This window comes from Staurois parvus, unplaced genomic scaffold (genome assembly GCF_062004578.1).
Source record: "Staurois parvus isolate SC_StPar_1 unplaced genomic scaffold, SC_StPar_1.0 ptg000044l, whole genome shotgun sequence".
In the NCBI taxonomy this organism is placed as follows: Eukaryota; Metazoa; Chordata; class Amphibia; order Anura; family Ranidae; genus Staurois; species Staurois parvus.
The window spans coordinates 172,738-196,550 of NW_028317840.1; the positions used below are offsets into that span (position 1 = coordinate 172,738).

The following is a 23,813-nucleotide window of genomic DNA, read 5'->3' on the forward strand; positions in this document are numbered from 1 at the left end:
GTCAGCCCAATCACTGTTACAGAGATGCACAATCTGTATTGCCCAACACCCAGTACTTGCAGTTCAGGGCGCCGAGCAGGTAGTTTTTCTCTACATTTAGCCCTGCTGCAGGCAAGCAGCAGGGCTCACTTGTCAGGCGGAAGCATTCAAGCAAGACCGCTACCACCCAATTGCTTCCGCACACACGGGTAAATCGCATGCACCCCCACTATGTATCCTGAGCACCGCAGGGCAGAAGGGAGGGAGTAGAGCATACATACAACTGCTCTCCTTCCCATCTTTCTCCTGACCCGAAAGCAACCTGTATGACTTCACTTCCAGCTCCCCGTTGACAGTTTCCCCGGCCAGCATGGCCAGGAAAGAATGTAATGTAGTGTGATCTGCATTGCAATACATTCAGTATTCAGTGGAGCACAGAGGAGACAGCTAGGGTCTAAGCTTTTTTATTTAAGGAAAATCTCATAAAAAAAGTTAAGTAAAAAAAAAAATGTTTTTTAATTGTAAAAAATAAAGTTACACCCAAACAAAACTTTTTTAGCTGGTTCCTGGTTCCTAGATACTGTGGGAGACCAGATATAGTGAATGCAGGGTCCTGGGTTTAGTAACACTTTAATATACAGTACACTGCTCAAAAAAATTAAAGGAACACTTTGAAAACACATCAGATCTCAATGGGGAAAAATATCATGCTGGATATCTATACTGATATAGACTGGGAAATGTGTTGGGAATGTAAGAATGCCCCATCGTTTGATGAAAATTAAGATTATCAGCCTACAGAGGTGTTCTATTGGATTTAGTCAGGCGAGCGCGGGGGCTATTCAATAGTATCAATTTCTTCATCTTGCAGGAACTGCCTGCATACTCTCGCCACATGAGGCCAGGCATTGTCATGCACCAGGAGGAACCCAGGACCCACTGCACCAGTGTAGGGTCTGACAATGGGTCCAAGGATTTCATCCCGATACCCAATGGCAGTCAGGGTGCTATTGTCTAGCCCAGCAATGGGCAAACTACGGCCCGGCGGACCTTTTAATCCAGCCCGCGGAGCTAGGCTCCCGCTAGGCTCCTCTCACAGTCCGCCCTGAAGACCGGTGTAGCATGAAAATCTGTCTCCTATGAGGATCTGTCCCCCTCGACGTATCTGCGCATGTGCCGGAGATCGCCGATCGGCTGCTAATGCCTGAAACTGGCACATGCGCAGATACGTCGAGGGGGACAGATCCTCATAGGAGACAGATTTTCATGCTACACCGGAACGGCGCGGGAACACGGCGAGAGGAACGCGCGGAGCAAAGGTAAGTGAATTGACACAGGGGGGACTTGGGGACTTAATATGGGGGATGAATTAATATGGGGAATGAATTACTATAGGGGGGATGAATTACTATAGGGGGGATGAATTACTATAGGGGGGATGAATTACACTATGGGGGATGAATTACTATGGGGGATGAATTACTATATGGGGGATTAATTACTATGGGGGATGAATTACTATGGGGGATGAATTACTATAGGGGGGATGAATTACTATGGGGGATGAATTACTATGGGGGATGAATTACTATAGGGGGGGGTGAATTACTATAGGGGGGATGAATTACACTATGGGGGATGAATTACTATGGGGGATGAATTACTATATGGGGGATGAATTACTATATGGGGGATGAATTACTATGGGGGATGAATTACTATGGGGGATGAATTACTATGGGGGATGAATTAATATGGGGGATGAATTACTATATGGGGGATGAATTACTATGGGGGATGAATTACTATATGGGGGATTAATTACTATGCTTACTATGGGGGAATATTACTATACTTACTATGGATGACACATACACATCATTCATCTACTCTTGGTCCGGCCCCTGGGTCCAATATATGAACCCATTGCGGCCCTCAAGTCAAAAAGTTTGCCCACCCCTGGTCTAGCCTGTAGAGGTCTGTGCATCCCTCCATGGATATGCCTCCCCAGACCATCACTGACCCACCACCAAAATGCTCATGCTGAATGATGTTATAGGCAGCATAACGTTCTCCACAGCTTCTCCAGACCCTTTCACATCTGTCACATGTGCTTAGGGTGAACCTGCTGTCATTTGTGAAAAGCACAGGGTGCCAGTGGCAGATCTGCCAATTCTGTTGTTCAATGGCAAATGCCAATCGAGCTCTATGGTGCTGGGCAGTGAGCACAGGGCCCACTAGAGGACGTCGGGCCCTCAGGCCACCCTCATGAAGTTTGTTTCTGATTGCTTGGTTAGAGACATTCACACCAGTGGCCTGCTGGAGGTAATTCTGTAGGGCTCTGGCAGTGCTCATCCTGTTCCTCCTTACACAGAGGAGCAGATACCGTTCCTGCTGATGGGTTAAGGACGTTCTACAGCACTTTCCAGCTCTCCTAGAGTAACTGCCTGTCTCCTGGAATCTCCTCAATGCTCTTGAGACTGTGCTGGGGGACACAGCAAACCTGGCAATGGCATGTATTGATGTGCCATCCTGGAGGAGTTGGACTGCTTGTGGAACCTCTGTAGGGCCCAGGTATCGCCTCTTGCTACAAGTAGTGACACTGACCCTAGCCAAATGCAAAACTAGTGAAAAATAGTCAGAAAAGATGAGTAGGGAAAAAAATGTCAGTGGCCTCCACCTGTAAAACCATTCCTGTATTGGGGTTTGTCTCATTGTTGCCCATCTAGTGCACCTGTTGTTAATTTCATTAACACCAAAGCAGCTGAAACTGATTACCAACCCCCTCTGCTACTTAACTGACCAGATCAATATCCCAGGAGTTTAATGGACTTGATGCCATACTCTGATTAAAAGTGTTCCTTTAATTTATTTGAGCAGTGTATAAATTCATTATTGTACCAAATTTTTTTTTTTTGCTGCTAAAATAATTTACATGTCTTTTCACCTTTTTTAAGGTTTTACTGTTTTTCCATGGGTGAGTTCAGATGGAAACTCAACTGCACGACCTGAAACAAGAAGTGTTCCATGTCCTATGTACATAGAGAACTGCTCAGGTATGTGAAGAATTTTAATATTATGTTAATAAAAATCACCACATGGCCACAACTACAGTGTGGATTTAAATGTCAACATGGCCCAAAATGATTTTTTTCAGGAACAACAATAATGAAATATTATAATAATTTTTTCAGTTTAGGCTATAAAGTGGACAAAAGGCAGTATCTTCTTCATTCCTCAGCAGGCAGACCAAAAGACATCTTTGTAGCAATCTGCAGATATACTGTCCCAGTAAATAAAAAATCTCTATAGCTTTAGTTACAGTGCCTTGAAAAAGTATTCATACCCCTTGAAATTTTCCACATTTTGTCATGTTACAACCAAAAATGTAAATGTATTTAATTGGGATTTTATGTGATAGACCAGCACAAAGAGGCACATAACTGTGAAGTGGAAGGAAAATGATAAATGGTTTTCACAATTGGTTACAAATAAATATCTGAAAAGTGTGGTGTGCATTTGTAGTCAGCCCCCCTGAGTCAATACTTTATAGAACCACCTTTCGCTGTAATTACAGATGCAAGTCTTTTTGGTGATGTTTCTACCAGCTTTGCACATCTACAGAGTGAAATTTTTGCCCATTCTTCTTTTCAAAATAGCTCTGCCAGATTGGATGGAGAGCGTTTATGAGCAGCAATTTTCAAGTCTTGCCACAGATTTAGGTCTGGCCTTTAACTGGGCCATTCTAACACATGAATATGCTTTGATCTAATACATTCCATTGAAGCTCTGGCTGTATGTTTAGGGTTGTTGTCTTGCTGGAAGTTGAACCTCCACCGCATTCTCAAGTCTTTTGCAGAGTTGGCTCCATCCATCTTCCCATCAACTCTAACCAGCTTCCCTGTCCCTGCTGAAGAAAAGCATCCCCACAACATGGTGGCCCCATGTTTCACGGTGGGGATAGTGTGCTCAAGGTGATGTGCAGTGTTAGTTTTCTGCCACACATAGCGTTTTGCTTTTAGGCCAAAAAGTAAAATTTTGGTCTCATCTGATCAGAGCACCTTCTTCCACATGTTTGCTATGTCCCCCACATGGCTTATCGCAAACTACAAATGGGACTTCTTATGGCCTTTTTTCAACAATGACTTTCTTCTTGCCACTCTTCCAAAAAGGCCAGATTTGTGGAGTGCACGACTAATAGTTGTCCTGTGGACAGATTCTCCCACCTGAGCTGTGGATCACTGCAGCTCCTCCAGAATTATCATGGGCCTCTTGCCTGCTACTCTGATTAATGCTTTCCTTGCCCGACTTGTCAGTTTAGGTGGACAGCTATGTCTTGGTAGGTTTGCAGTTGTGCCATACTCTTTCCATTTTAGATGATGGATTGAACAGTGCTCCGTAAGATGTTCAAAGCTAGGGATTTTTTTTATAACCCAACCCTGCTTTAAACTTCTCCACAATTTTATCCCTGACCTGTCTGGTGTGTTCCTTGGCCTTCATGATGCTGCTTGTTCACTAATGTTCTCTAACAAACCTCTGAGGGCGTCACAGAACAGCTGTATTTATACTGAGATTAAATTACACACAGGTGGACTTTATTTACTTATTAGGTGACTTCTGAAAGCAATTGGTTCCTCTAGATTTTAGTTAGGGGTACCTGAGTAAAGGGGGCTGAATACAAATGCACACCACACTTTTCCAATATTTATTTGCAAAAAGTTTTAAAAAACAGTTATCATTTTTTTTCCACTTCACAGTTATGTGCCACTTTGTGTTGATCTATCATCCCAATAAAATACATTTACATTTTTGGTTGTAACATGATGACAAAATGTGGAAAATTTCAAGGGGTATGAATACTTTTTCAAGGCACTGTACATCACTTCCCTCTAATATGTCCCACATTGTGCTGTTAGCTGGATCTTGGAGAAATCTTCACTACAGGATTGCTTGTCCTCTTCCGAGTCTGGTCAGTCACAGGATTCTCTCCCTTATTTTGCAGATTGTGTTACAAGCAGGGAGGAGGAAAAAGAACGGGGCATGCCCCCATTGGATCAGCTTTCATCTTTAGTGCAGCAAAGCCCATTGACTCAAAACTATTAACCACTGTAGTGCCAGAAGTTCAGGGCCAGACAGAGGACTGGGCATCCCTGCAGTAAAGATTGCTCCACGATCCAGCTGCCTGCACAACATGGGACACACATTTTATTTTAGGTGAAGTGGCTAAAACTGTAGGGATCTTTTTTTTTATTTTTTTAGCTTTAAACATTTGAATTATACCTTAACCTGCCGGCAGTTAGAGGCAGGGGTACTTAAATAGTTTATCTGTCAGCAACAAATGTATTTTTTAATCTTCTTGTATAATGGTATATACTTTTTTAGAAAAGGTGGTCAGAATTAAAATATCCTACACATTTTACATCAGGTTTTTTCACTGGAAACAATTTGCATTAGAAGTTGCCACCAATGTCATAAAAAACAAACGTTTGCTGGAATACATCAGACTTTATTCTAAAAGGGATTTTCTCTATGACTCATTACTTGACACGGCACCAAAAGGAAAAGACATGATGCAAGAAGCTCTCAATAAAATGGGAATCTGCCAAGGAAGACCGGTATTTATACAGCAGTGCAAAGCAGAGTCTTGTCACAGTACACTGCACATAAAAATGTACTGAAAATGTGCAATAATGTGTGATGTGGTGTGACCTGTGTTTGTCTACTGCAGAAAAATGTAGGTCACTGGACATGGTGTGAATGAGTCCTTATACTTTACAAGGTAGCATATCCTAGAGTCTTGAAAGTATTGGTGGGTAATCACAGCCAGCAACAGTGTTCCTGGTCCCTGCCACACCAGTCTCAGTGTCTCCAGACCACTGCAGCCAGCAACAGTGCTCCTGATCTCTGCCTCACCAGTACTCTGTCAACAGACCAGGGTAAGCCAGGAACAGTGTTCCTGATCACCACCACACCAATCTCAGTGTCATCAGACAAATGTAAGTCAGTAACAGTGTTCCTAATTGCTACCATGCCAGTCACAGTGTCACCAGACCAGTGCAGGCAACAACAGTGTTCCTGATTGCCAGAACACCAGGGTCAGTGTCAGCAGACCAGTGTAAGCCAGCAATGGTGTTCTTGATCATTACCACACCAATCCCAGTGTCACCAGATCAGTGCAGCCAGCAACAGTGTTCCTGATCGTCACCACATCAGTTGCAGTGTTGCCAGACCAGTGCAGGCAGCAACAGCATTCCTGATTGCTGCCACACCATGCCTGTGTCAACAGACCAGTGTAAGCCAGCATCATGTTTTCTGATCGCCTCCACACCTGTCACAGTGTTACCAGACCAGTGTAAGTCAGCTACAGTGTTCCTAATCACTAGGCACACCAATCCTAGTGTCCTCAGACTAGTGTAATACAGCAACAGTGTTTCTGATCACCCAACATCAGGGACAGTATCATCTGACCAGTGTAAATTAGCAACAGTGTTCCTGAAGTCTGTCACACCAGTGCTAGTGTCGCCAGATCAGTGCAGCCAGCATCAGTGTTACTGAGCATTGCCACACCAGTCCCAGAGTCACCAGACTAGTGTAAGCCAGCAATGGTGTTTCTGGTCACTGCAACACCAGTCCCAGTGTTGCCAGATCAGTTCAGCCAGCAACAGTGTTCCTGATTGCTGCCATACCAGGGCCAGTGTCACCAGACCAGTGTAAGTCAGCAACAGTGTTTCTGATTGCTGCCACACCAATCCCAATGTCAGCAGACCTGTATAAGCCAGTAACAGTGTTCCTAATTGCTAGCCACACCAGTCCACCAGTCCTAGTGTCCTCAGACTAGTGTAATATAACAACAGTGTTTCTGACCACCGCACACCAGGGACAGTATCACCAGACCAATGTAAGCCCACCAGTGTTCCTGATTGCTAGCCACACCAGTCCCAGTCACCAGACCAATGTAAGTCAGCAACGGTGTTCCTGAAGTCCACCACACCGGTGCTAGTGTTGCCAGACCAGTGCAGCCAACGTCAGTGTTAATGAGCATTGCCACACCAGTGCCAGTGTCACCAGAGCTAGTTCAGCCAGCAACAGTGTCCCTGATTGCCACCACATCAGAACAGCCTGCCTTCCTGCGACCTGTACTGACCCTGGTCTGTTTTTTATTATTATTATACAGTATTTATATAGCGCCAACGGTTTGCTCAGCACTGTACATAACAATGGGAGACAGTACACGAGACAGTACAGTAATAAAGTAACAATACAATACAATACACGGGGGGTTCGAGGGCCCTGCTCCTTGGAGCTTACAATCTAGGAGGGAGGGGAGAGTGGTACAGGAGGAAATAGCTGTGGGGGATGGAGTGGTGGGAAGAGCGGAGGAGATCAGCAAAATAGGCGAGGGCGGGGTAGGCTTCTCTGAAGAGATGGGTTTTCAGGGTGCGCCTGAAGGTGAGGAGGGAAGGTGACAGTCTGATGGATAGGGGTAGGGAGTTCCAGAGGATGGGGGAAGCCCTGGAGAACTCCTGGAGATGGGCATGGGAGGAGACCAGGGAACTGGGGAGAAGGAGGTCTTTTGAGGAGCGGAGAGTGCGTTTTGGGTGGTAGATGGATATCAGGTCAGTGATGTAGTTTGGGGCAGTGTTATGAACAGCTTTGTACGTTAATGTTAATATTTTGAATTTTATGCGTTGGGCAGTCGGAAGCCAGTGGAGGGATTGGCAGAGGTGGGTGGTGGATATGGAGTGGTTGGTAAGGTGAATGAGTCTGGCCGCAGAATTCAGGATAGACTGAAGCGGGGATAGCCTGTGTTGGGGTAGGCCGGCGAGGAGGGAGTTGCAATAGTCAAGTCGGGAGATGATAAGGGAGTTAATGAGTGAATGACCATATCCTCGTCTGTCATCTGAACTGACACATCTACACATATCACTGACTACATCCCTGTGAGACTTCAGCCCCAGCCATCCTATGCAGAAAACTGCACTCCTGAAACCGCAGGAACTCTTTTGTTTACCCTTTGATCAGCCTCCTGCACTTTCTGTCAAGTAAACATAGCATTCCTAGGGGCAGCCATGTACCAGAAGGATAGGCTTACTTTGCCCTTAGGAATGGAGTGCTGGTTGATTTTTGTAGTACAAAAGATGCAATGTCTGGTTCAAAATCAGTCCAAACATTGAAAAGTCTCAAACAGGAGGAGTCACAGAATGTGTTCTGGGGTGTAATTTTAAGCATGTCTGTGTGTGAGAAACATGTTATTAAAATGTCTATTGCCCCAAGATTTCATACTCCTGATATGTGTATGTTGTACCACGTACTTGTGGTAAAACGGATCCTGTTCTCTCTGTATTTCTTCCTTTGTGTGAAATATATGGTGATCCTGCCAGTCCCTCTGCTTTCCTATTTTAAACTGACCATACTAGGCATTAGAGCACATACTTCCCAGCATGGACAGTTTTCAGCTTGCCTGTCCTCCAATGACCTAGACTTGTGCTTGACCCCCCCCCCCCCCCCCCCGCACAGCTCTTCACTGGGAAGTTCAGTGTATTACTCTTTATATGACTCCTGCTGACACCTCCTGCAGTCTCCACCCCACTTCTCTAAGCCCTTTATGCAGCTGAAAACAGAGACTATGGGGCTGTGCACAGCCTATTTGCCTTTAGTAAATCAACCCCAATGTGTTCACATATAAAAAAAGAAAAAAAAAGTATTTATAATTTTTTATAAGTATACACAAATGTGTTTGCCTTGTATTTCAATTTTAAACTGAATGGGCTGTTTTACACGGTGAGGGTTTAGGTATACTACTTTAATTTGACAACGTTCTTTACGCATTTTCTAAAATCTTGTGGCGAAAAAAATTAAGTCTTTAACCTCCTTGGCGGTGTGATTCTTTCCGATTTTTGGTGCTGAAAGCAGTACATTTTTTTGAATGGAAATATGTAGTTTTTTTATTGCAGGGCTGTAATTCTTAGGAATAACTCACTGAAATCTGTCAGAACAAGAGTCTAGTAAACATCCCGGGTAGGATAAAATTTGAAACACGTAATCATAAATTATAATTTAATAAATAATCATAAAAAATAATAATATAATAATAATACATTTAATTCAATAATATAATCAAACCAAAAACACTGAAATGTGAAATTTAGCGCCAAGTTAGCACATTGCTGAGCAAAGTCGCAAAATCGTTTTCAGTGTCTGATGACAAATTTCTCCACGAATCATTATCACTCAATTCTGCAAGTGGTTCTGACTTACTATCGCTGTTCTCTAGCTGGTCTAAACCGCTTTTGACCTAAAGGGACACGTTTTGGATGCCATGGACATTTTCCAGGCAGAAAGAACAGACAAAATGCAGGCAGGGCGCAGGACAAAGCATTAGGGACAAGATGTATGTGAAATTGGTTGAGACAGCAATGTTTTACTATGTAAAATGTAAAAAAAAAAAAAGACATTTTTTAAAATTTTTAAATTTCCCGCCGCCAGCGGCACCCGTACGTCCCGACGTCACAAGGACAGGACACAGAAGCCGGATGCCGGCATCAGCCGGAGGAGATGGCCGGGGACGCTGCAGGGAACACATCGCGGGAGCGCAGCGTAAGGTAAGTGAAGAACAAATGCCGGAGCAGTGCCGCATGGTATTCCCGAGTGTAGCTCAGGGTTACCGTTTGTGGTACTGAAATGTTACCCCGAGCTACACTCGGGAATACCGCCAAGGAGGTTAAAGGACTTTTAATGCCTCTTATAAAATACCTTATGGTGTTTACTCTCCAAAATATTGTCATTTTGTGGGTGTTTCTACTGTCTTGGTGCTTCAGGGCCTCCAAAAATATGATAGGTTGTCAGGAAATTAAACTCCTAATTTATGCCCCTTAAACACCTCCAGTCAGGGCCATTTCTGACACTTTTTGTTCACATGTAACAATCAGTATTTTTTGCTAGAAAATTACTTAGAGCCCTCAAACATTGTACATTTTTTTTAAAGCAGAGGCCCTAGAAAATAAATTGGTGGGTTTTTGAATTTCTTATGTCTTTTCCAAAGGCATTTTTTTTGGGAAAAAATACACTTTTGAATTTTAATGCAAAAAAAACACAATACATAACCCTTTTTTTTGTAAAATCTAAAAGATGATGTTATGCCGAGTAAATAGATACCAAACACGTCATTCTTTAAAATTGTGCACACCCGTGCTATGGCAACAAACATAAAGTTTACTATCCATAGGCAACGGTTTAAAATCCTTTACAGATTAGCACTTTAGATTTACAAAGGAGGTCTGGTGCTAGAATTACTGTCCACAATCTGTCATTCGCGGTGATACCTCACATGTGTGGGTTTTTGAAAATTATGAATTTATTTTATTTGTACACTGTTGCTTTAATTTTTTTTAATCACTTTTATTGCTGTCACAAGGAATGTAAACATCCCTTATGACAACAATAGGCATGTGACATATGCTCTTTCAGGAGAGATCTGGGGTTTATATGACCCTGAGTCCCTCATCTGTACTTAAAAGCATTCAAAACACCAAGATCTGTGTTTTTGAATGCTTTTATTTTTGTAAAAATTGCGTCATTTACTTCTGAGTAAACTGGAAGTGATGTTAGGTCATCGCTTCTGGTTTACAATAATGGAGAGTCAATCAAAGCCAATCTCGGCTCCGTATGACTGTGTAGCCAGCCTGCGAATGTTCCAGCTGGTTGCTGTGTCCAATGACAATCCCAATTTAAATACAGTTGCTGGTTATAGGCTGCACTTTCTTCATGCTTTCACAAGGCCAATCAAAGCGGCCTTTTACCATGTGATCAGCTGTGTCCAATGACACAGCTGATCACAATGTAAATACAGTTGTCGGTTATTGGCTGAACTTTCTTCATGCTGTCACAGCGTGAAAAAAGTACTGCCAATAACCGGCTGATGTGACAGGGGAGATCTGCACTAATAATCAGGGCACTGATTATCAGTGCCGCCCAGCAGTGCTCAGCAATGCCACCCATCAGTGCCCAGCAGTGTCTCCCGTCAGTGCTGCCCAGCAGTGCCACCCGTTAGTGCCCAGCAGTGTCGCCTATCAGTGCTACCCATCAGTGTCACCCAGCAGTGCTGCCCAGCAATGCTGCCCGTCAGTGCCCTGCAGTGTCTCCCATCAGTGCTGCGTGCTGCCCAGCAGTGCCACCGGTCAGTGCCATCTGTCAGTGCCTCCAGTTGGTGCTATCAGTCAGTTCCGCCTATCAGTGCCCATCATTGCTGTACATCAGTGCATCATCAGTGCCTCCTCATCAATGCCCACCAGTGCTGTCTCATCAGCACCGCCTCATCAGTGCTACCTATCAGTGCCACCTCATCAGTGCAGCCTCATCAACGTACATCAGTGAAGGAGACAAATTACCTGTTTGCTAAATTTTATAATAACAAAGAAAGCCTCTTTTTTTTTCTAATTTTGTGCTCTTTTTTCACTTATAGTGCAAAAAATAAAACACTCAGTGGTGATTAAATACCACCAAAAGAAAGCTCTATTTGTGAGAAAACAATGATACAAATTTCATATGGGTACACTGTTGCATGACCACGCAATCAACATTCAATGTGCAACAGCTGTAAGCCGTGTACCGGGGTGGGCTCCCCAGGATACAGTGAAGTCACGAACGAGGAAAGCAACTTCAACACCAGCTTTTGGCACAACAGAATTTTACTTAGATGTGGCAAATAAACAAAACCACATATGCTGGAAGCATACAATAAATTTACATACACCCAGCCCAAAGGCTGAGACCCTTGTGCTGCACAGCACGGTGCCTTCTGATGGATGAAGGTAAAAAGTGAAGTAATTTACCTACTGGTTGGCACAAATAAGCTGCCACACCTTACCTGTTATTACCCTAAGAGAGCAGGAATCAGTGTATGGGTGTATGGTATGGGCTAGCCTGCAGTGCAGCATAACAGCTTACAATCTTACACAAATCTACAGTATTCCCTCTCCCATAACTGGTCCTGTAGCACGTGCCTGAGTATTCCTTCTGAGCAAAATGCCAGTCTGGCTTGAGTTTGTAGGATTTTATCAGCTCTCCAATGTGAAATGTCACTTTAAGTTGTGGAGTCCTTCCAATAGTCAGTAACAACACTTGTGGCCTGACACAAACAGAGACCCTAACTAACTAACTATAGGTCTGGTCGCAGTCTATAGGCGCCAACACTGAAATAAAGTGCGTGCACGATCTTTCCGGCCCGGGTCTGCTTTTCATCCGCTGGTGACTCTGAACAGAACAAATGTCTCTCCAACAGGCCTGCGATATTGCAGTGTATGCTGCATTGTTCCTCTGCTCTCATTAGCTTCCTGGCAGAAATCTCATCAGCTTCCTGGCAGCAATCTCATCAGCTTCACCCCCATCTCATCAGCTTCGGCCCCTTCTTTCAGCATTCTCCAGAACATGGCTCCTGTCTCCTCTTCCTGCTTCCTCAACTCCAACTCTCTGTGAAAACCCCACCTCTTCATACAAATATCTATGCAGTCTGAGCCTGTGTTAGAAAAACAGTGACATCTTGTGGCTAAACCGCAGAATGTCAGTCAAAACATCCATTTACTTCCACACAGTGTTCAAACAATGAGAGCTGTTTCCCCATCTCACACAGCACTGAAAGCTGAAAATTGGCCTGGGCAGGAAGAGGGTAGAAGTGCCCAGTAGGCAAGTGGTTAAAGTAAATACCTCAAAACCAAGTTCACTATATGGACCACTTATGTATTTATACATGTTGATCAAATCCCCCTTGATCTCCTCTTCTCAAGAGAGAATAAGTTCAGTGTAGCTAATCTTTCCTCATAGCTGAGCTCCTTCATGCCTCTCATCAGTTTGGTTTTCATTCTCTGTACTTTCTCCAATTCCCCAATATCCTTTTTGTGAATTGGTGCCCAAAACTGAACTGCATATTTCTTACTACTGATTTGTACAGGGGTAAAATGATATCTCTCTCTCTGGAGTCTATACCTCTCTTAAAGTGGAATTCCAGCTAAAAACAAAATAAAATAAACGTCAGGAGCTACAAAAACTGTAGCTGCTAACTTTTAAAATACAGACACTTACCTGTCCCTCACCACTGCTGGTTTCACCGGCCGTCTTCTCTCCCTGGCTCCCGCATCACAGCCGGGTGCCCACTGAACATGCACGAGAAGCGCTGTGCTTTGTGAGTGGCCCCGTAGTCTTCTGGGACCTATCACATGTCCCAGAAGACTACGGGGAGGGAGGGCAACTTCAGCTTCCGATAGCCTAGGTGATCGCAGCGGAAGTGGGAGCGGGTACTTGTCACATGCGGGTACCTGCTCCCCCCCCCGCTCCAGATGCCAATCCTTAATGGGGAGCGGGGGACAATGCATTACAGTGGAACTTCCCTTTTTGGGTGGAGCTCCGCTTTAATAAAAAGGATTTTGCTCGCTTTAGAAACTTGCTTGCTTTGCATGCCATTATTGGGTTTATGATCAGAACCCCCAGATCCTTCTCCACCATTGATTCTTCAGTTGTACTCCCCTAGTATGTATGATGCATGCATATTCTTACATTTATCAACAATAAACCTCATTTGCCACATAGTTGCATATACTGTCACACAATAAAACAGTTGTTTTAATAAACCCCTTTTCAGATCATCACAGGGCCCTCCCTGTGCTACTGTAGCAGTAGTAATGCAGTTACTGTTTCGGAATCATTATAACAATGAAAAGGTTTTATAATTAACCTCTTGCCGTCCGCCTGCTGTTTATAAACGGCAGGGCGGTGGCAGTCCAGGGGCGGGTTGCCGTTCCTAAACGGCACCCGCCTTTTCTAGCTGTGCGCGCTCCCTCGGAGCGCGCACCACCGCGATGCGGTGCCCGCTGTGTCCTCCGGACACAGTGAAACACCGATCGTCGGACGGGACCTCTGTACGAGGTCCCGATCATGTGATCACTGATTGGCGAATCAGTGATCACATGCAAAGTAGTAAGCAAGATGTCACTTGTGACATCATTGCTTACTATGTGTGAAATCTGTGAATGATCACAGAGGTCACATGGTACAAGGCTATTCACAACAGCCTTGTACCATGTGACAAGCTGTGACCAATCACAGCTCACTCAGTATTTCTCAATGACTGCAAGAATGCAGACAGAGAGAAAGAGAAATGATTGCTTTTACATCCTATATGGGTGTAAAAGCAATCAGTGTAAAAAAAAAAAAAAAATCTTCATCACCCCCCACAAGTAGTACAGTGTCACCATGGTGACACTGTACTGCTAGGGTGACAGTATGTAAAAAAAAAAATAAATAAAAAATAATAATATAAAAAAAATAAAATAAAAATGTAAAAAAAATGTTTAAAAATTATATTTTTTGGTTATAAACTAATTTGGATTTTTTTTTTACTAAAAAAATAACGGAATACATTTTGGCCAAGATTTATGATGAAATATTATTTATTTGCAAAATTTTATTAAAAAAACTTTTTTTCAAAATTTTTAGACTTTTTCATTTACATTGTAAAAAAAATAAAAATCCCAGCGGTGAATAAATACCACCAAAATAAAGCTTTATCTGTCTCAAAAAAATGGTAAAAAATTCATATGGGTACAGTATTGCATGACCGCGCAATTGTCATTCAAAGTGTGATAGCGCTGAAAGCTGAAAATTGCCCTGGACAGGAAGGGGGTAAAAGTGTCCGGACAGGAAGTGGTTAAAATATAAAGTCCTTACTTATCTGCATTTGTATATAAAATGTTAGGATCATAAGAATACCTATTTGTCTTTAGTAAATACTGTACATGCCTGCCTGGTCCTTTATATTAGTGCATTCCATATGCATGCCTTAGGTATTCTCCTTTAATAAATCAGTCATTTCTGCTACATTTTTGAAGATTGACAACCTGTCATGGAAGCTTTCAGCCTTAGTAAATCAGGCTCTGAAAGTGTATGCAAAACCTAATTTGAGAAGTGTATGTTCTGCCAGTCCAAATGGAAAAGATGCCAGATAGTTATAAGGCTTATGTTTATGCAACCTTTTTTTTTTTGGAACAAAATAAGTGTGTTATTAAATTTCCTCTTACCTGCATTGTGCTTCACTAGAGGGAAAAATAAACACTGAAAAACACAATAGGATCATTCTATAAGAGCTACACATCCATTATATTAACTGAGATTGTCGTCATGCTGTGTATGGCCTTTAATTGTACTTGTACATAGGCTGAATTGTCAGTGAGACTATATACAGTACAATTACACCATTTTTACATAAACCCAGGTAAATGCAAATATTGATTTTCTTATTATTTGGATATTGGGAGCACCTGCACAAACTGATGAAAAGGAAGAGAAGGTAGCAAGCAAGAGTAACCGATGTCTGTCAATGAGAAAATGCAGCTTGCTTTAGGCATCCTAGTGCTTTGTCCTCAATACCCAGCAGTTTTGGGTGCCCAGTAGGCACAGGTGCAGCACCCAGCCCTGTTGCCAGCAGTCTGTCAGAATCTATGACTTTACTGAGTGGTATTTGTGTTTAAGACTGTATGCCTTCAGGGAGCTATACTGGGAGTGCAGTAATTCTGTGAATTCTGACACAGAGGGAAATACACCATGTAAAGATCTTTATACATCTGGTAAGGATTTTATCATTGTTTTTCTTCTGCATAATTAGAGATCAAGAATTTGTCTGTAAATAGAAAGCCTGTTTGCCAATCCATGGCCTATGTCATGGTTTCACACAGTTGTGAAAGTAGGTAAGGAGTCATTCAGATTTGTCTGAAGTATCTTGTGGATAACTCTACAGATAGGCATGGTGTGGCAGTTCCAAAAGGGTACACAGCTCATCCTACTCAGTAAGGGATTTTTGTGTCCCAGCAGAGGAGTGGAGTTACTTGCAAAAGAGAGACAATTGGTAATCTGTAAGCCAGCCAAATGTGGAGGTGTATAAGGATGGTGGAGATTAAAAAGATCATGAAACACATGGCTTGGGGCCATGAGGAACGTGAATAACCTCTTAGTTTGGACATCCGATGTCCACTGGGCATGGCTACATTTTCAAAGACAAGTGTAAATAGGCTTGGTTTAGACAACAATGAAAACGTTAGCTGGTGGAATTTGCGTAGTGTGACTATCGTGAGAGGGAAAAGTCCTTGAAAAACCTTTAGGGTTGGGGAAGGGAACTAGTCAATAAGGCCTGCAAGTAAGGCAGAGGTATGATATAATTCAACGCCAGGGAAACCAGGGAGACCAGCTCCTCCAGATAGCTTAGACCTACAAAGGAGTGTAAGGGGGACTAAGACTGGCTGTGTGTTGTCGACTTTGAAAGTCCCTGCCCCACTTCTTCTTGGACAGGGCAGCTACCAACCTGCTGGCAGATGAAACTCTTTGCTATATTGTACCAAATTCCTGGCTGTAGGCACGCTAACAACATCCCTGGCTGTAGGCCTTAATATTCAAGAATAAAGAAATGTCCATACATTAAATATATTTTCTGCATTTTACTGTAACGTCTCAAAAATGGCCATGATATCCAACATCACAATGACCTACTAAAAGAATTCTTCAGTGCGGAACATCATACACAGGAGCAGACATTCTGTAGCTGTAATTTAGGAGCAGAATGCCAGAATATAATTTGTAAACCATCCCTTTCCTTTTGACCTCCTCTCCTAGAGAGCACCACAGAGTTGGGACCACTTCCTCCTTGTATACTATGTCTACAACCTTCATCTTCCATCGCCAAGTCTAAACAAGGTGCTCTCATTAGTATACCACTCTCTCTCAATGTCCTTTCTATAGCTCTGCCCAGCCAGGCAGAGTCCAAGATAGCACACTTGCTCCCAGGTGTACTAGTACTCACTTTAGAGGATTCAGACCTGGCCTGAAAGGCCTTTTGCATCCTGTTCACGGCCTTCAAACAACTATAAACAAGTCTGGGTGACTACAGTTGATACTACTAGATGTTAAACCACCTCCCCCAGGGTTAAGGGCCCTAGGACAGTAGCTGGCTACATTTGGATAGCTCTGGGGCGTTTGGATTCCATACCCCAACCCACTAGGCCCCTCCCATCCTTGCATTTATATGCACAAACTCCACCCATTACATCTCTAGAGGAAGGTTTTCTGTAAAAGGGGCCCAACATCCAATTACCACTTTCCCTATACCAGGCTATCTTGGGAACAGAGCCATCTAGTGGCAAACTGAAACTTCTAACAGGTGTATAAAGTGAAGTTTGGGATATCCTCTGTGTCAAATAAATCTAATCAACAATGACCATAAGTTTTGAAAGAAAGTGTTTGTGGGAATAATGCGGATAGTTAAAAAAAGGTATAGGAGTTTAGGGAGTATATCCATTTTGAGGGTATTTATTCTCCCGAACCAGGGGATAACCAGGGGAATCAAGATTCTTACTAATCCCAACCAGTAGAGGATTATAGCTTAGATTTCCATTGGAAAGAGCAAATATTCTGAAGACTGAAGAATGAACTTTTGTGTAAGGGAGATATTTAGGGCCTTTAAAATTAGACACAGAACTCAGAGAGCAAGGAAGACGGGATAGTATGGGATTGTTGGATGTACAAGTAGAGGTCATCAGCAAGTGATAGTTTATGGAAGAAAAATGGGGTTTGAATGCCTTTAGTGGAGTTGATTGTCTAATGGCTTGGGCTAATGTTTGATTTTGAGGACAAAAAGGAGAGGAGATAGAGGATATCCCTGTCTTGTGCCATTTGAGATGCTAAAGAGTTTTGAAAATGAGCCATTGACTAAAACTGCAGTTGTAGGGGAACAGTATAGGGACATCATTTTGCTAATAAGATTATCACTTAATTCAATCTATTCTAAAGGGAGATGTAAAAATCTTCGGTTAACCCTACTGAATGCTTTTTCAGTGTCAAAGTATAAAAAGTAAGCCTGCAAATTATCCTACTGTATGTAAAAGATCAGGTGCAGCAGTTTTGTGGTATTGTCTTTGGCCTGGACAAAACCAATGTATTTTCTATGTAGTGGTTTAGGCAGGAGAGGAGGAGTTCAGTTCTGCAAGGCTTTGGACTTCAAGATCACAGTTCAATAGGGATATTGGTCTATATCTGCTGCAGGAGGACAGGGCTTTCCCAGGTTTAGGGATGGCTGATATGTGTACTACTAGTAAATGTACCAAAGGGGGATAGTCGGGTCAGTGGGGCTGCAGGATTGGGACATCACTTGAGCTAATAGGGAGTAAAGGTTTATTAGAAGTGAAGAGTAAATCCTTCAAGGCCAAGGTATTTTTCAGATTTTAGGATCTTAATGACCAATAGGAACTCTGATTCTGTCAAGGGGAGTCTGTAGTGAATGAGGTATGGGGGTCAATGGAAAGCAATACAGTCTCTTGAATGTACGCTTGCAATGTTTCATCTGATTTTCTGATGCTAATTGGAATAGTAGAGGGGAATATATTATAAAGATCTGAATAATAGCTATGAAATTCAGAATAAATCCCTTGATAATTATAGATTTTAATGTTGCCAGCTATAGAAATGAAATTTATGGGATGTTGTGGGGATTGAGTTATAGGATGTTCACTAAATGTTTTCTGCATTTATTGGCCAATTTATAATGTACTTTTTCATCATATCTGTATTAGAGAATGGGAATGAAATAGGTACATCTCTCTTGACGTTTGACAGTTCATTTGGGCTTAGATGTTTTTTGTGTGGGGATTCTAGGAAAGTGATTTTAGTAAGGAGACAAATTATAACAGATGACTTTGCTTTTTAAAGCAGTACTAATGCCAAAAGTAAACATTTATTATATTGCAATTTACCAATTTTTAGATGTGATGGCTGCATTATTTTAGGCTTTCTTTTTTCTGTTTTCATCTCGTGATCCTGCCAGTAAGTCAGTTGTTTCTCAACAGAACAACCTCTCTTGATGTTAGAGGGATAAGACAGACCATTTAATAGGGGCAGGGGTGTTTAAAATAATCAGTTTTTATTTATTTATGTAGTAAAGTGGTAGCTGAGTTTAGCTTCAATTTGTTACTCTATTTAGATCTGTTAGTACATCTAACACCCCCCTCTCCCCAGACTGACAATGCTGCTGTCCAAATATTTTATTAGGGGAAATAACTTGGATGGGGTGATAGGGATTGTGAGATGCCCAACTTGACTGAATCAATGCACAAGAGCAAATTCCTTCCTATTTACAGAAAAAGATCCTGGACTGTTCTTCTCGAGTGTAGTCAGTCTTTATGGATCAGTAGCAAAAGCCCCTTACAGGCTAGGGACTCTCAGGCCCTCGGACAGGTAGCACTGTTTGGTGCAAACTACATACAGAAGTATTTCCTCTCCCCTTTAGAACTGCTCCCAGCTCCACAGCCTGCAGACTATACCAGCCCTCCTAGCTGCTCTAAAGATCTCCCAGGACAAGGATAAAGAATTAAGAACCACAATGTCCTTTGAAAGCTTTCTACATGTGGCAGTCTCTCCCCTTGTAAATCCCTGGGTGTGATGATATACTCACTCTGTCCTCCTTGCTCCCACTGCTCCCAAGCATTGATCCATTGATCCTTTTCATACCATGATGCTGAATGGATCTTCCTGAGCCAGCCCGAGCCTAGCCTAGACCTAGAGGACCCCTCCCAGGTCACCTACAGCCTCCTCAGCACTCCATCTTCCACCCAACTCCCTTGCTAGGCTGACTCTCCCATATTTATGGGTTAGCCTCACCACACTACCAGGACCTCCAAGCCTAGTATTGGTTAGACTTCCATAAACAAGCAGATTTAGCAGATTTAGATCTCCACCCCTTTCGCCCACTGGCTTCTGGAAGCTTCCATGGTCCTCCAGAACCAGGTGGAGGTGAAAGAGTTCCAACCTGCTGAGCCACCCAGCTTGACCTGCAGTAACCTGATCTAATTACAGACTCTCACAGTTAACAAAAGTCATACAACAATAAATTTTATCTATATACTAGTAGCACACAAGAGGATGCTACACAAAAGAAAAAAAAGAAACAATCGATTACCAAGTATCAATTTGCGGAACCAAAGGTAGGTTATAGTCCTCTCAAGGATCAGATTATGGCATCTGAATTTTTTAAGGCTGGAGATGATGAAAGAGAAGTGCATCCGGTCCTGGTTAGGGCAGTAAATACAACAGTATACACAGTGTTGAAGATTTTAATTTTAAGAAAAATGAAATGGCCAGTGATAGCAACAAACAAGTGTAATACTTATGAAATGCAATAGTGTCAAGGTCCTACCTTTTCCCTGAGGTTATGTTACTCCATGTGCTGGCGTCCATCTTGGATTCTGCTGTGCATGATGGGAGTCCTTTTTATGCCTTCAGGTCTCTGAGGTCCACCCCCCAGAGGGGCGTGGCTGATGACATATAAGCCTGTGGCCCGCACATGCTCTTTGCACTTGTGTCTTGTGTCTTGGTGTTACTATTACTCTGTTCTGACTCTCGTGACTCTCCTGGTATTCTGATTCGGCTTGTGACTTGACTATTCTTTGTATTCTCCTTTGATCTGACCCTCTGTTGCTGAACCCGGCTCGTGACCTGTGATTCTCGTCTGCTGTCCTGTACTGTTTTGTCCTGTTGTTGTTGACCCCGGCTTGTCTGACTACTCTTTTGTTTCTTCCACCAGCTACACGCCATTGGCGGCGGCCATTACCGCAGCTGAGGTGTCTCGGGGGCCGCGACCTGGTTCCTGGCTGCGTCAAGTCCATCCCCACCATCAGGGGCCCTGGTGAAGGGCAGCCTGGGACTTAGACTCCGCGCCCTGAGGGACTCCGGTCTGTGGGTGGTGGTTGTTGTCAGCCAGTGCGTTACATTGTTAGGCCTGCCTGTCCGTTCCTCGGCTCCTGCCCTGACATTACACAAGTGCCATGAACCCTGACGGTGCAGGCACGCCTTCGCTCCCAAAGCTAGTCGCCAGACTCGATCAACAGGATCACCTGTTGGATCAGTTCGCTCAGGCGTTGCAAACTCTGCTTGCACGCACTGCACACCTTGCTCCTGGTGCTATTAGGTCGGTAGTCACTCCGGTGGTCTCTCCCGCTGCTTCTCCGCCTATTGCGTCCACCACCTCGGTGGCTGCATCAGCGGCACCCAGAGGTATGACTGGCTCTGCCCCTCTTCCACAGCGCTTTGGGGGTGAGCCGAGTCAGTGTCGTGGGTTCCTCAACCAGGTGGGTATTTATTTTGAATTAATACCCCACGCCTTCCCGTCTGAGAGGTCAAAGGTTGGGTTCCTAATTTCACTACTTTCAGACAAGGCCTTGGCCTGGGCAAATCCCTTATGGGAGAGGAACGACCCGGTGATTCAAGGTTTTTCCGGTTTTGTCGATGCCTTCCGTAGGGTATTCGACGTACCGGCTCGTTCCGCCTCGGCGGCCAAGCTGCTCATGACCATGCATCAGGGTTCACGGACCGTGGCCGAGTACGCCATAGAGTTTCGTACCCTGGCGGCAGAGGTCGGTTGGAACAATGAGGCTCTGGTGGCTGCGTTTTCCCATGGTCTTTCTGACACACTGAAGGACGAGATTGCAGCCAAGGAACTGCCTGTGGTGTTGGAGGAGCTCATCTCTTTCCTGATCCTGATTGACACCAGGCTCAGGGAGAGGCCTTCACTCAAGGAACGCCTGCGGAGGCCTTCCAATCGACTGGCACCTGCGTTTTCTGTCCCACCCGTTCCTCCCTCTCCTCCCACGCCTCCTGGGGATGGATTGTCTGGTGGTGAGCCCATGCAGCTGGGGTTTGCTCGCCTTTCCGAGGGGGAGCGGGCCGCTCGGCGTCGGGAGGGTCGCTGCCTGTACTGTGGTCTTGGTGGGCACTTTCGGCAGTCCTGTCCGGTCCGTCCGGGAAACGCTCGCACCTGAGATCCTGTCGGGGACAGATCTTGGGTGGAGTCTCCTCGTCCCCGGCGTTCCACAGAGATAAGCCACTGATCACCGTTGTCCTCTCTTGGGCGGAGGGCTCGGTGACGGCCCAGGCGTTGGTAGATTCTGGGGCCAGCGGGTTGTTTATGGACAGCTCGTTTGCTGCCCAGCACTCCATTCCCCTGCAGGCTCGAGTTACCCCATTGGTTCTCGAGGCGATAGATGGCAGGCCCCTGCAACCACCGCAGGTTACCCACGAGACTGTGCCAGTGGAAGTAGCTATTGGGGCTGTTCACAGGGAGTTGGCCTGTTTCCAGGTAATTTCTTCTCCGCACTATTCGGTGGTTTTGGGGTATCCCTGGCTCCAGATGCACAATCCAACCTTCAATTGGCAAACAGCCGAGATTCTCTCGTGGTCTCCACAGTGTGGGGCCGGGTGCATCCGTGGGCCGGTTAAGGTGTTGTGTGCCTCCTCGGACTCTGCGTTGCCCTCTGAGTATGGGGAGTACCAGGACGTGTTTGATAAGGTACGCGCTGGTGCCTTACCTGCTCATCGTCCTTACGACTGCGCCATATCCTTGCAACCCGGTGCCACTCCTCCGCGTGGCAGGGTGTATCCTCTCTCGGTTGCGGAGAATAAGGCCATGGAGGAATACGTTGCGGATGCGCTTTCCCGGGGGCACATTCGTAAGTCTACTTCCCCAGCAGGAGCGGGCTTTTTCTTTGTAAAGAAGAAGGGTGCTGAATTGAGGCCTTGCATCGATTATAGGGGTCTTAATCGAATCACCACTAAGAATGCCTACCCGATTCCCTTGATTACTGAGTTATTCGACCGCCTTAAGGGGGCAACAGTCTTTACCAAACTTGACCTTAGGGCGGCGTACAACCTCGTACGGATCAAACAGGGGGATGAGTGGAAGACCGCGTTTAACACCAGAACCGGTCACTACGAATACCTGGTGATGCCCTTCGGGTTGTGTAACGCGCCCGCAGTTTTTCAGGAATTCATAAATGATGTCCTTTGTGATTTGTTGCAGCAGTGCGTGGTAGTTTACTTGGATGACATCCTGGTTTACTCTGCCTCCATGGAGTCCCATATCCAGGATGTCAAGCAGGTGCTGCAACGATTACGTGAGAACGAACTTTTTTGTAAACTTGAGAAGTGCGAATTCCATCGATCCCAAGTTGCCTTTTTAGGCTACATCATTTCTGCGGAGGGATTCTCCATGGACCCTCAGAAGGTTTCAGCGGTTCTGCAGTGGCCTCGTCCCAATGGTCTTCGGCCCATCTAGCGCTTTTTGGGTTTTGCCAACTACTATCGGAAGTTCATCCGGAACTTCTCCACGCTGGCAAAGCCTCTCTCAGACCTAACCAAGAAGGGCAGTAATCCTCACGAGTGGCCACCCGAGGCCATCGTAGCGTTCGAGGCTCTGAAATCCGCCTTCGCGTCGGCTCCGATACTGTCTCATCCCAATCCTGGATTGCCCTTTGTCCTTGAGGTTGATGCATCCGAGACGGGAGTAGGCACTCTCCTGTCTCAACGTCGGTCGCCCGATGGACCCCTACTTCCCTGTGGGTTCTATTCCAGGAAGCTTTCCTCTGCAGAGTGCAACTACCAGATTGGAGATCGGGAGTTGTTGGCAATCATTCTGGCTCTCAAGGAATGGAGGCACCTGCTCGAGGGCTCCGCGGTTCCGGTCCTCATTCTTACCGATCATAAGAACCTGACATATCTTTCGGAGGCCAAAAGATTGACACCCCGCCAGGCCAGATGGGCTCTGTTCTTGTCACGCTTCAACTATGTGGTTTCATATTTGCCTGGTTCCAAGAATGTCAGGGCTGATGCGTTATCACGGCAATACTCTGAGTTGTCCAGGGAAGACTCTGAGCCAATCTCGGTTATTCCTCCAGATCAGATCCTGGCTGCCATTCGCACCAGTCTGACCTCTTCTCTTGGGGAGCAGATTTTGGCGGCCCAATCTGATGCTC

At 44.7% G+C, this 23,813-nt stretch overlaps 1 protein-coding gene across 1 annotated transcript in view; it reads left to right on the forward strand.

The window, feature by feature from the left end:
- BTC (betacellulin) overlaps window positions 1-23,813 on the forward strand; it is a 106,344-nt gene that overhangs the window by 62,203 nt on the left and 20,328 nt on the right. Inside the window, exon 2 of the mRNA XM_089663690.1 lies at window positions 2,937-3,035. Within this exon, the coding sequence (XP_089519816.1) occupies window positions 2,937-3,035 (99 nt within the window). The remainder of the gene's footprint in view (window positions 1-2,936; window positions 3,036-23,813) is intronic.